The sequence below is a fragment of the Lampetra fluviatilis genome, chromosome 41, assembly GCF_964198595.1.
Source record: "Lampetra fluviatilis chromosome 41, kcLamFluv1.1, whole genome shotgun sequence".
NCBI classification, from domain to species: Eukaryota; Metazoa; Chordata; class Hyperoartia; order Petromyzontiformes; family Petromyzontidae; genus Lampetra; species Lampetra fluviatilis.
In genome coordinates this window covers 4,342,893-4,356,691 of record NC_136315.1, presented here as the reverse complement: position 1 = coordinate 4,356,691, position 13,799 = coordinate 4,342,893, and the positions used below count along the sequence as shown (strand labels likewise).

Genomic DNA, 13,799 nt, shown 5'->3' with positions numbered 1-13,799 from the left:
CGAATGGCGATTGCTGTTGTTGTTGTGTGCGCGTGCATCTCTACTCTGAGTGTATCAATATCCACGTGTCACCTGTGTGTGCATTTCCCGTGTTTGTACGCCGCTGCTCTGCGTGTACCTGCGCCCGTGCATCTCTGCCTCGTGCATCATGACCCCGCGTGTTTGTGCGTACGTATTGCTCACACACGTGCCCGTGCGTGCGCGTGCCCGTGCGTGTGCGTGCGCGTGCAGACATCCGCGGGGTGCGCGGGTTCCTGGCGCGCGCCGCCCGCCAGGGAGCCGAGGTGTCGCTGCAGCAGGTGGACGGAAACGTGGGCCGCATGATCGCCTCGCTCTTCCGCTCGCTCAAGTACGAGGAGCTGAACCGCTACCGCGACTCGCTCCGCAGGGCCGTGCTGCTGCTCAACCCGCGCCTGGCGCGCACCTTCATCGCCGAGGTACGCGGCGCTCGCTCGCCCAACCCGCTCGCTCGCCCGCGTTGTCATCGTTTGTTGTGTGTATCGTGCTCCTGGGGTATGGTTACTAACGGTGCTGCTCCGTGTTGTCGCGTATGCACGAGCAATTCTAAAGATGTATGTTTATCGGTTGCGTGGCATTTGGGGAACCCCGTGCACTTGGGCGCCTCAATCTGAGGGTTTCCTGGATGTGAAATGTGCTTTTTAATAAATTTCTAGATATTTGTTTAAGTTTTGCTGGCTGGCTGGGTGCCTGGCGTGCACCTTCATCGCCGACGTACGCGGCGCTCGCTTTCCTAACACGCTCGCTCGCCCGCGTTGTCATCGTTCGTTGTATCGTACTCCTGAGGTATGGATACTAAGTGGTGCTGCTGCGTGCTGTCGCATAAGCACGAACAATTCTAAAGATGTATGGGCGCCATGGTGGCGAGATGTTAACTACCTCGCCTGGTGTGCATGAGGTCGTGGGTTCGATCCCGACCTTAACGCCTGTATATTTGGAGTTTGCATGTTCTCCCCATGGTCGCATTGGATTTTTATCAAGGTCTTCCGGTGTTTCCCTCCACATTTAGAAACATGCGTTGTATTTGGCTGCTGTAAATTTCCACGTGATAGGAAACTTTGTTGAGCTATCATTTGTGGCCAAATTGCTTCTGGAATAGTGGGCCTTACCTGGTAAAATAAACATATTTTTAGTAGTTTTATCCAATTCGTGGAATTTAGCGAACCTGTGCTCTTGAAAGCCTCAGTCTGAGGGTTCCCTGGATGTGAAATGTGTTTATTTCATAGCGTTCTATATATATATTTTTTTATTTTTGTTGGCTGGCTGGGTGCCTGGCACGTGGGAGGGCAGCGTTGAGCCGGGATCATGCGTCACGCAGACGGAACGCCTCTCCCCCCCCCCCCCGCGGCCAGTGTATGAAATTGGGGTAAAACAAAAGATAATATGTGCTCACAAGAGCACATTCTTTCCAGCAACTCCATCCAGTGAAGCCTTAGCATTTACCCTCCACTCACTTCCTCCCGGTGATGGCGAGTGAAGCGGTTAAAAAAAAATTACCGCGCGGGAGGCACAGTCTAAATAATAAATGACGAGGACGAGGACTGCGTCTCAATCTTGTTCGTACCCACGGCCCTCACTCGCGCGTCCGAGCTCGCTCGATCTCGGCGGCGCGCTGGCAATGGCAGAGCCAGGATTTATCAGGTAGAGGGGGGCAACCCCTCCAGCAACGAAAAATGATAGGAGTTGTTCGTAAGTAAGGACTTGCCCCTTGCTTTTTATTCGACGCGTGTGCCTTCAGGGAAGTCGTGGACTGTATACGCAACTGCGCACAATTCTGAGTCACTTATAACTGCTTTGCCGTTACTTATTGCCAATTATGGACTCAGACTATTGTCCTATCATCTCATAGAGTCCCTGGCACGTAATAATATGCTACACAGTGGCAGAGGGGGTCGCAAAATGCCGATCTATTACTCATAAACCACAATGATCCGATCGAAATTGGGGATTTCGATCAGATCATTGGGGGGGCACGTGCCCCCCCCCCGGTGTCGAGGAGGGCCGGCGGTGGGGGCTGACGGCCACTCTGCTCTACCGCGGCACGACCCAATGGGAGAAGGGGGGGGGGGGGGCGGCTGGTTTGGGGGTGGGGGGGGCGGCTGGTTGGACCGGCCACTTTGCTGCTGTATTGGCCTCCAGTTGCCAAATTAACCCACGCAAAAAAGTGCTCGCCGCAAATGAACCGCGCAGTTCCTTGCTGAGCTCGTTAAGGAGCATTCAACCATCATCACGCAAACTCCGGTCTTCCTCGCAGCGGCGGCTTTTGGTTGGCCACCGAACAAAGGCGGTCACCGCATCGCGCGCTTTCAGATGCGCTTCCCAGGCCGTCTAGTAGGAAGCCACTGAAGCTATGCACTTTTAAATCATCTCGATTGAAAACAAATTTCTTTAGAACTGCTTTTTTGTGTTTAGTTTTTTGTCCTTCCCCCTACAACTCTGACTAGCATGCTTGTCTACGTACGGTGCAAAAAAAAAGTTCAACCTACGTACACTAAAATGGCACGGAGAGTTCGTCTGCATGCCGCAGCTCGCGAACTGTGATGCTCAGCCACATAGTTCCGTGAAGAACGCAGCACACCTGCTACTTTCACAATCAACGTTTTTGGGTTTAGATCGCGTTATTTATAAATGTGTCGTAACCCTCCACCACCCGACACGGCCAATCAGTAAAAAAAGTGTCACGTTGACAAAAGACAAATAGTTCACTGCTTTAGCCCACCGGTGTGTTGAAGCGTGAAACCACAACATTTACAATTTGAGTACGACGTTTCGCTGGTAATTGCATCCAGCATCATCGGGCAATTCGCCAGATGATGACACATTTATAAATAACGCGATCTAAACGCAAAAACGTTGATTATGAATAATATTGGTCGCGAAAGCCCACGTGTTAAACCTGCTACTTTGTCGCAGCGCTGTGGTTTGCGAAGCACTGCTCTCTGCGTCACTGACAATAGCGGTGCCTAATCATGGACACAACCCCGATCGTTCATTTGGTGGAAAGGACGCCACGCTGTGGGCTAAAACGTGGGTGGCCCGCATCTGTCTACAATCGTACGTGTCATTTATAAAGTTTGCGACCAATATATATTGGGAATTTTTTTTTTATCAGGGCAGGATCTCTGTCTGTGGTGAGTAGACCGTCCTTTTTGTATTTTTACTAAATCATCATTTGCGTCATTGCTCAAAATGGAAGAACGTTCGCTTTTACCTCTAAGGCCGTGTGTGTGTGTGTGCTCCCGCGCGCGTGCGCGTGTGTGTGTGTGCGCGCACTGTAGATTTAGCTTCATTAAATCGATATTTGATATTTTCTCTGCAAATAAGACGGAGCAGTGGTCGGCACACACCCATTGACTTGTCTACGAATTCCTGCGCGCTGCTCGCGTGCACAGCCTCACATCGCAACTTAGGGAACAAGTGGATATTCTTAGCGGACTATATTTTTTGTTCATTGATGATTTTCACGGAATTCGAGATGGCGTGGATACCCAGTAATTGTTTTTGCACGCACGGACTCGCCGCCGCCCGCGGCTTTGATGGAATGTTAAAAAGACAACGGCACGCATAAATTAACAAAATACAAACGCAAATACACCCCCGCGTGGCCTGAATAGACCAAGTGCTGTGAGCAAGCACAATTGTGAGTTAACCTTATATGGGGGAGTGGTAGTGTAGTGGTTAGCATTGTTGCACTGCGCTATTAATAAATAATATATAGAGAACCGCAGAGCTTGGGCACTTGCTGGCACCAGCTCACTGCATGGCTGCCTTTGCGGTCATCTGTGGTACCTCCTCGCACCTCCGGAATCGTCCTCTCTCTACGAGACGGAGCTAGGTAATGTTCACGTTACGAACTGAAGCAGAAATTATTACTTTGTACCTTTCTTTCGAAATCCTGCCTTCCTTTCAGTGCCTTCAACGCTGTCCCCCATCTCCATCACAACTCCCTCGGTTACCCCCCCCCTTCCACCCCTCCTTCCTTTTACAGATTTTTTTTTTAAACACCTCACTTGCAACTCCCTCCTCCTGTCAGGCCTTGGCCAGGCCAATAGCGGGCCACTACACATAAATAATAATCCAGAGTGCTGGTCACTGCTTCTCTTCCTCACAGTGGAGGTCACAGCATTGGGACTGCGTGTGACGTGCTTGGGGTTGGGACAGGGGCCAGAACGTTGAGCCCCGGGGCACCACGGTGGCGAGACGTTGACTACCTCGCCTGGTATATACAGGAGGTCGTGGGTTCGATCCCGACCCTGATGCCTGTATATTGGGAGTTTGCGGTGTCTCTCCCCGTGATCACGTGGAATTTTTCTCCAGGTCCTCCTGTTTCTTTCCCTCCACATTTAGAATCCACATCACGCGTTTTAGATTATTTGGCAACTGCTATAAAAGTCTACGTTTTAAGCTACTTCGTTGAGCTATCATTTGTGGCCAGGTCACTTATTAAAAAGAGCATTACATCTTCTTGGTTCTTTCGGTAAAGTCACGTAGAAGGTAAATAATAAAATAATAAAAATAAAACATAATAAAATAATTCTCACGACGTTTCGGCCACAACGCAAGCAGCCGTCCTCAGGTGAAGAACAGGTCTGTCGGAAAGACAGCTCAGTGGGCCTTACCTGGTAAAATAAAAATAGTTTAGCTTTATCATTTAGTTCGGAGATGCAGAGTTGGAATCGGGGTTGCAGCCACCCATGACTAATCTGCGTTATCAAGTTGCAGCGACTTTGCAGTTCTTGCCCCGTACACAAACGACAGCACGAAAACAAGCCACTGCATACAATTTAGTTTTCACTTTAATTCAGGCGTAATCGGGTTGCGAGGATAAAAAGTTTCCGTTTGATCGCCCGTGTGCCCTACGCTGTCTGTGAGGCAAATTAAAATATCTATGGCGGTGCGGGATGGTGCGTGTGTTTTAATAATCAATGTCTTACGTGTCCTGTATAAATGATCTATGGGGATGGTAAACGTGCTGCACTGAGATCCCGTCGACCCGAGTTCAAATACCGGCCGTGATGTACCTCAACGTCGAGTGATATCTGAACTTGTCCAGGCCTCTTCGAGGTTATTTCAGCCTTTAAATGAGTACCTAATGCAGCATGTAAAATATCGTGTATTGTTGTTGTGGTGTAGCTGTTAGTGCGCTGCTCTACAAACCTGGCCACCCGAGCTCGATTCCCGCTCACGGCCAACACCAGTGACGTATATCTGAACCGGTGCTAGGCCTCCCCTAGGTCGACTCAGCCTCAAATGAGTACCTTGTGTGGCGTGTAAACATCGACACTCGGGACACAAAGGCACGCCGGGCGTGGTGCTGGCCACCCACCCCCTCGCATGCCCTCCCCGGGCCGTCATAGGTGCTCGCTAACAGCACTTGTCCCTTCAGTCTAAGGGCGACATGGGGGATATTTGTCTTTGTAGTGCTGACTGTAAGAGGTCCTCGCTAACAGGACTTGGTCCAAGAGTCTGTTGACAGCTATATAGAAGGGGAGGCGGGCGGAATGATCCTTTGTCTTTTGTCCACGCGCTCCTCATTTATCTCCAATTGCTGCCTCCGCATGATGCCGGCTCTGACGTCCGCGCCAAATGACCGTCCTGATCCGCCCTTGCGGCTCGAGCACAAATTAGGGCCCTGCCGGTCACTCGTCCTTAGCGTCAGGCAGAGTCGCCGGCAGCGGCGGAGGCGACCGAGAGAAAGAAAAAACGAAATGTTACCGGCGTCTCCTTCTGCATGCTGACGACGGATGGACGGGCGGAATAACGCACGGGAAAATAGACAATCACATGGATACGTGGGTATACGTATGGATGGAACAGACAAACAAAATCACAATAAAGTTTTTTTGGGGGGGCTGTTTCGCATAAATATGTGTTATTTAACCTGCCACCACCCGACAATTAGTGAGGTTTGTCATGTTAACAAAACGTACCGATGAGTTACTACTTCAGCACACCGATGTGTTGGAGTGTAAACTCACAACATTTACGATTCGAGTGCGACGTTTCGCGACAGCCCATGTGTTTAATTGGGCAAAGCATAGATGCATGGATCGATAGATGGATTGACACGTGGCTGGATGGATGTACAGACAAATACACCGGTAGATAGACACATGCATACAAATAAATGCACAATTGCACAGACATGTGGATGAATAGATGGATGAATGGATGTCCAAGGATGTGAATGTATGGAAAGGAGGAGTTAGGGAGTCTGGTTGTTGAGTGTGCTGTTAGCAGGTTATGCTGCTAGTCTGGTTGGTGAGTGTGGTGAGTAGGCCGTGATGATAGCCTGGTTGGTGAGTGTGGTGAGTAGGCCGTGATGATAGTCTGGTTGGAGAGTGTGGTTAGTAGGCCGTGATTATAGTCTGGTGAGACAGTCCCAACTAGGCTGGCATAAAACCACCCTCTTAAAGGTGTCACCCCCCCACCCCACGTCAATTGCGAGTGAATATACGGGCCCGGCAGCGTGGACCATGCATTTTCCACGCGGAGCTGCACTGTGATATGATGATGATGATGACAATACACTTTGGCGAGCGACTATAATCACTATACATATTTTCGATAGTCGGTGCCGGCCAAAGCGGAGTAAGTAAGCGGGCTCGATACATTTTTTGTGCACAAAGTGGCCGACAAATTTTGCGCGCAAGTGCCAGACTGCGCCGGTGATCGCAGATGTTGAGGACATGTGGGTCAAATGTCAAGGACATGTGGGTCATATGTTGGTATGGCTGCCACCTCCATATTTTCTCTCGCACCACCATGTCTCCCACATTACCAATTGCTCATCTTATCGTGTTGCACGTTCTTACCTTCCGGTCTCCTACCTCACCTCTTCATCTCCTATCTGTTCACATTTCTCCCTTCTACCTTCTCATCTTTCCATTTCCGTCTCCTCAACTTTACATTACCCATCCAACGCCACCCCCCCCCCACCATCTGTCTCACCCGAGTCGATTTTCTATTTTTCTACCTCTTTGGCTCCACATCTCTTTACCTCTCCCCTCTCCCACCTCATTGCCTCGATCTCCCAGCACCTAATTTTTCTTATCTCCCAATCCTCTTCATTTAACTTCACATCCCTACTTCCCACCTCGAAACTTCCTAATTTCCCCCGGTGCAAAAGAAGTTCAACATACGTTCGTCTATTAGTTTTCCAATGTCCCAGCTCCCCATCTCTGTAGGATCCACCTCCTCACCTTTCCCCCTTGTTTCCTTCCTTGGCAATGAGCTTCCCATCAACGCATCGACCAATTATTTTTACTTGCCCAATTAGCTTAAAAAAAGTTTTTTAACATTTACAGTCAATACTAATGGGGATGCTCGCACGCCATCAAGGTAAACCCCGTCACAGCGGAGCACATTCACCAGGAGCAGCATCTGTTAGTGACTCATGATTGAGCAGATCTTCTCACCAGTCCTATCGATTCATTTGTTTATATTTCCATTGTCGGCGAGCCTCAATAGCTGACTCCCACTCCTGCTGTTTTCCCTCCCGCTCTCCCTCCTGCTCTTCCGCCTGCCCGGTCGCCCACCCGCTCGCCTGCTCCCCTTCCCACTCTTCGCCCACCCAGTCGCCCGGCCACTCGCCCATTCTCCCTCCCGCGCGCCCGCCTGCCGGCTCTGCCGCTCGCCCACCCACCCGCTCGCCCACCCGTTCTACCTCCTGCTCGTCCGCTCGCCCGCCCACTGTCCCGCTCGCTCTCCTGCCTGGCCACTCACTCATCCGCCCTCTCTCCGACCCGCTGTCCCACCCACCCACCTACTCTCCCGCCTGCTCTCCCACCAACCCGCCCGCTCTCCTGCCCGCTCTCCCGCTCACCCTGCCACCCGCGCGGCCCACAACCAACCCGCGGGGGCTCAACAGGGTGGCTCAACACGACCCGAGTAAAGTGGCGGGTCCACGCAGGTCGCGCGGAGCTGCTCGCTGCGTGCATAGCCGGTAGCGGTAAAGGTGCAGCACCGCAACCGCTCTCTCGTTCGCGCCGTGGCTGCCGGCGGAAGTGGCCTCCACTGGAGAAAGTTCTGGAGAGAGCCCCCCCTTCCAGAGGGCATCGTTGGCCTGTTCTTCCACGCTGGCAGGACGTCTTGCAAGAAGTGGGAGAACTCACGATTTACCCCCCTCCCCCTCCCCCGTGAGCGATCTTAGCTATGGTGTGCTCTGCTGATGGGTGGACGGATGCAGGAAGATTGCCGGGAGATGGAACCGGCAAACTCCGTATTGCAATCCCCTGTGTCAACCATTACACCCACAGCGTAGCCATAGTAGATATCACATTCGCGCGGCATGTTACAAGTTGAAATTATTCTTGTTGTTGTTACTACAATCGAATTGCATCTGATCGTTAATCTCTCTCGTTACCGTGTTTGTCTTTATCCTGAAGGCCGTGGAAGCAAACCTCATCGCGGCCGACAGCCACTGGCTCTTCCTGAACGAGGTCAGCATCGTCACCCACACGACCCCCTGTGACACTGCTGGGGCTGAGTGCCACGATGAGAATTATTCACGATACGATACGCACTCTCGCGGTGTGACCCTCTTTGCGATAACTGCGTCTGCACAGTTTTTCTCGCATTGCCCTTTTTGCTGCACTTCCTGTGCCGGCAAAAGTTCGCTTGAAGGTTCTGAAACTGCCGTTCAATCAACACAAGCCTCATGAGTCTTCCAATCATCGGCGCGTTACAACCTCTAATGTGTACAATACACAGGCTATCCGTTTCAAGATATTTATTTGAATAATCAAATGAACTACGGAAATTAGAACATCGTATCATCTAATCTAATCTTACCGCAATACCAGCAATTGCTGCGATTTTTTTTTCTCCTGAGAAATAAATGTAATGGATTATTGATATTATTCACAAATGTGATTATTGAGTGTCTGGCAAAGCAATATCTCACCTTCTCGTGGTGCCAGATGGTAGTCACACTGTGGTGTGTGTTGTGCGGCGAGCAGTCCCTTTTCAGAGGAAAGACCCCCGTGGCATGGCTAACGTCCACTCACAACCGCTAACGAAGGGGCTGGCAACCCCTCCACCTATTACTGGGAGACAACAGATAGGTAATCAAAATAAAAAAAAAATTGCCAGAGGTGCCCCGAGGAGACGAGCTTCATCGGTGTCACCAGTGTCCTCAGACCATTCCCAGCTTTTCTCTCGGATGAATCAAGATTTAGATTCTGATTCCTACTTCTGCGGTGAGGGAGCTAACACGCCACCTTGGGGGAGCCTCCAGAAACAACGGCCATTAAGCTAAAGTATTAAACGAAACCTTTTACTTTACCAGGTAAGGCCCACCGAGCTTTAGAGCTCTTTTATTCAGAAGCGACCTGGCCACAAATGATTGCCCAACGGAGTGACTTATCACCACGTGGAAATTTATAGCAGCCAAATACTCCAAACGCGTGTTTCTAAATGTGGTGGGAAAAAGCCCGTAGGACCTGGAGAAAAATCTACATGACCACAGGGAGAACATGCAAACTCGAAATATACAGCCGTCAGGGTTGAGATCGAACCCACGCCCTCCTCTACACCAGGCGAGATAGTTAACATCTCACCACCGTGGCGCTCCATTCTCTGCGACTGCCCCCCTCGCCCCGTGGAATGTCTGAATGCTCGCTGTGGGAGGAATTCCAGTTATTGGAAGCTAGATCAGTACAGCCCCGGGACATCTGTGAAATACAGGAGGGTCCGGTGGACTGGTTCCATCACTACGAGGGGTGAACGTTACTCCACTCGGGGCATGATACAATATTATTAAAGGGCAGGGAGTGGCTCTTCTTCTGCAGGTGGTACGTCCCGTAGGCTTTTGTGGGCTCGCCTCTCCATCAACACGAGGCGAGTGTTTGCCCATTGCCCCCGCCGAAGATGAGGGACAAGGGAAAGACTGACGAGACGTGCCTCATATGACCTCCTTTGACAGGTGTTGGCTAAAGTGTCCCCTTTTCGATAGGAATCTGACTCGGCTATCTTGAATACCCGATTGGGTTATAAAACTAGCACTTTAGGTGGAGAGTGATTGGAAGGCATCGGTCCAGATCAGCTCAACAACAATGGTGAGCAGCCCATACTTTTCTGTGCAGGCTTGAAATCACCAACACGCTCTTCTGTTGGAGGTGCATCAACTGATTGCAACGATTGCACTGATTGCAGCAAATGCCGGGGCAACTGACTGCTCAGCGCGCCAGAGAATGTCCGTGCCAGAAATAATTTAGTTCAATCTTTCCAGGCATGCTGAGAAGAGGCTCATGGAGTGTCAATTTGGTTTCAGGCCGGGTCAGTCCTGCATGGATGCCATGCTTTCTCTCTACATCAGAGGTGTGGGTTATTTCAACAGGACCTACAATGACCTGGCCAAGACCTTTGGGTTGTCCCTGGCCCTTTTGCTCACAACCATTTAAGGACCTTCCAGATGGTGGGCAGGCAAGGGGGGGGGGAGAGCTGCGTGGCCAACCGTCACAATTGTTCTGTGACAGGGGATAGCCTTCTGGCCTCCGACACAATTTTAACGCCTCCTTTTGACCCTGTACTTTGAGAAGCCTTCCGAGGCCATCCCAAAGGTCGACTGGCCGTTAAGTGGGTACCTGGCACGGTGTTAATTAATTCGCGCCAGGGAGCCAGGGGCAGCCATCTAGGTGCAAGCTACACAACTCCTTCCTGCTTCCACTTTGGCTTGAGTCGCTGCTCACCAACAGCGCTTGCTCCAACAGTCTGTTGACGATAATCATTTGTACTCATTAGGCGCCTTTCAAGTCGAATCAGCCTCAAGTGCGTACCCGGTGCGATGAGTAAACATCGCCACTGAGGGAGACAAAGGCGGTCGGGAGTGGTATCTGGCCACCCACCCCCTCGTGTGCCGTGCCGGCCTTCATAGGTGCTGCTCACTAACAGCACTTGCCCCTACAGTCTGTTAGGCTATACGGGGGCGGGGGAGAGGGGGGTCTTTGTCTTTGTACTTGTGTGTGTATCTATGTGCTAACCTCCAATTAGCACGGTTGACTACGTGTGGTATGAAAGAACGTCAACATACAAAGGAGGTCCCATGATGTAGCCGCTCACCCCGAGCTCTCATTACTCTGATAGTGGCATTGTCTTTGTGCTGTTTGCCTTTTGCCGTCCTCTGATCTAACACCGTTTTGAGACTCGGCTCGAAAGAAAGCTGTCTCTGGTGTGGACCAATCAGTTTCAAAGACAATGCATATATTATCAGAGTATGTTTTTTTTTTTGCATTCTGACTACAAGTATTGTGGTTAATGCAGACATCATTCTATGTACAAAGTTTGAGTTTGGTGTTTTAACATCATAACACCTGTTTTGTTGCCAGAAAAGACGTGGAAAACCCTATTCTCATACATATGTAAACGTATGTACGTGTCTGTGTGTGTCCTTGTGTAAGTGTGTGTTATTGTGTATGTGTGTCTTTGTCCATGTGTGTGTGTGTCTATGTATGTGTGTCTTTGTCTATGTGTGTGTGTCCTTGTGTAAGTGTGTGTGTGTCTATGTGTGTGTGTCTTTGTCTATGTGTGTGTGTCCTTGTGTAAGTGTGTGTGTGTCTATGTGTGTGTGTCTTTGTCTATGTGTGTTTCCTTGTGTAAGTGTGTGTGTGTGTCCATGTGTGTGTCTTTGTCTATGTGTGTGTCCTTGTGTAAGTGTGTGTGTGTGTCTATGTGTGTGTGTCTTTGTCCATGTGTGTGTGTGTCTATGTGTGTGTCTTTGTCTATGTGTGTGTGTCCTTGTGTAAGTGTGTGTGTGTGTCTATGTGTGTGTGTCTTTGTCTATGTGTGTGTGTCCTTGTGTAAGTGTGTGTGTGTGTCTATGTGTGTGTGTCTTTGTCTATGTGTGTGTGTCTATGTGTGTGTGTCTTTGTCTATGTGTGTGCGTCCTTGTGTCTATGTGTGTGTGTGTGTGTCTATGTGTGTGTGTCTATGTGTGTGTGTCTTTGTCTATGTGTATGTGTGTCTGTGTGTGTGTCTTTGTCTATGTGTATGTGTGTCTATGTGTGTGTGTCTTTGTCTATGTGTGTGTGTCCTTGCCTCTGCGCAGGAGGTGAGCCTGGTGGAGGTGCAGGAGCTGGCGCATGTCTCCGTCGGCCGCCTCACCGTGCTGCGCCAGGTGTTCCCCGCACCGCGCGACCCGGCGCACAGGTGCGAGCGCGATGGGCACCACGTCTCGCCGGCGCTCTGCGACCCCCAGGACCCCGCCTACATGACCCCTGAGGTGAGCAACGTGTTACCCACCACACCAGGTAAGCCACGTGTTACCCCCCCCCCCCCCCAGGTGAACCATGTGTTACCCCCCCAGGTGACCAACGTGTCCCACAATGCGTGGGGCATGGGTGGGTGGCCAGCACCACGCCCGGCCACCTTTGGCGATGTTAACACACCACACCAGGTACTCATTTGAGGCCGAATCGACCTAGGTGAGGCCCGGGACCGGTTTAGATTGGTCCAGACATCGACGCCTGCACAGACATGCAAGGGCAACACACATACCAAGATCTACTGTTGAGCTGTGAGGTCACCCCTCTGCCATAAGAATGTGGAATTTCCGCCGCCGGCTCAAGGCTGTACATAGCAGCACACAGTGCCTCCTCCGCCTGTTTGAGCAACTCAATGTAACCTCTATTGTTGCCGTTCAGACTGTGAGACAACAAGCTTGCGATTCAATATAACCACACGCTGTCGCGCGCGCAATCGAACTCCAAAACTACGACCTCCGCAATGCCTCGATGATTGCTCGGCACTTCGCCTTGGACGATGAAACGCGACGGGGGCGGTGACGGCGTCTGCGGCTGACATTGCCTTTCACGCCGTGGCAGAAAACCTGCCTTCATCCTCGCTTGGCTAAGGACGAGCGGCACAATGCCCTCTTTTATTTTGCTTAAATATGAACAACGTGATTTCTAAGTGGCCATTCTCACCGCGCTCGCCTCGCTGTCGATCCGAGTCCAGGAGTCCTCGTTCCCCCAGGACGGTCTCTTTAACGAGGGGGGGCGGCGTTCTAGAACAACAACAGCAACCGAGGAAAGGGGACGGATGCTCCATGTGGCAATTTGCAAATTGCTTTTTTATTCCCGCGGAGAACCCAGACGCACTGTCTCAGCAGCTCCGCTGTAATTAGAGACGATGTTCGCAGGGCTCTGTCCGGTTTTAAGGCAGCGCAAAACATCGCGAGCGTCGCTGCTCCCCCTGGGCGCAGGCATTCCCCAGGGTGCCGGTGGGATTTGCTACATTGGAGAAACGAAACGTCATGTTTCTGATCGTGTCCGCGAGCACAAGTCAGATCTGAAACACGGCAGAACTGATTCTTCTGCCGTTGCCGATCATTGCTACAACTCGGTGGGCTCTCATGAAATTGTCTTTTCCGAGACCAAGGTTCTCTGCAAACCTCCCGGCTACCATCAAAGGTTTGTACACGAAGCCATACAAATATACAAACACAGACATAATTTCAACCGTGATGATGGGTACAAACTTAGTAATCATTGGAAAGATGTTATCAACCACGCAAAAAAGACTTAATTACACTTTTTTGGACCATCTTATCTGACAGGCACTATTTTACTTTACTTTACCGAGTGTTAACATCCCCAGTTATTTTTAACAGTACTCTCTTCACTGTTCAGCCAGCATTGGTATAAAGATGGGCATTTTCGTTCTTTTGTCTATCATGTGTATCATGTGTTGAGCACTCCGTGCCGTCATGTGTTGAGCACTCCGTGCTGTCTTTGAGCCCCGCCCCCCTCCCTCCCGATACGTTTCCATTCATTGGCTACCAC

General features: G+C 50.8%; 1 protein-coding gene across 1 annotated transcript in view; it reads left to right on the top strand.

Annotated features, from left to right (window-relative positions):
• Nucleotides 1-13,799, top strand: part of LOC144946472 (glutamate receptor ionotropic, delta-2-like) — a 194,763-nt gene that overhangs the window by 138,118 nt on the left and 42,846 nt on the right. Inside the window, 3 exon segments of the mRNA XM_078875369.1 lie at nucleotides 232-437; nucleotides 8,406-8,459; nucleotides 12,065-12,238. Of these exon segments, the coding sequence (XP_078731495.1) occupies nucleotides 232-437; nucleotides 8,406-8,459; nucleotides 12,065-12,238 (434 nt within the window).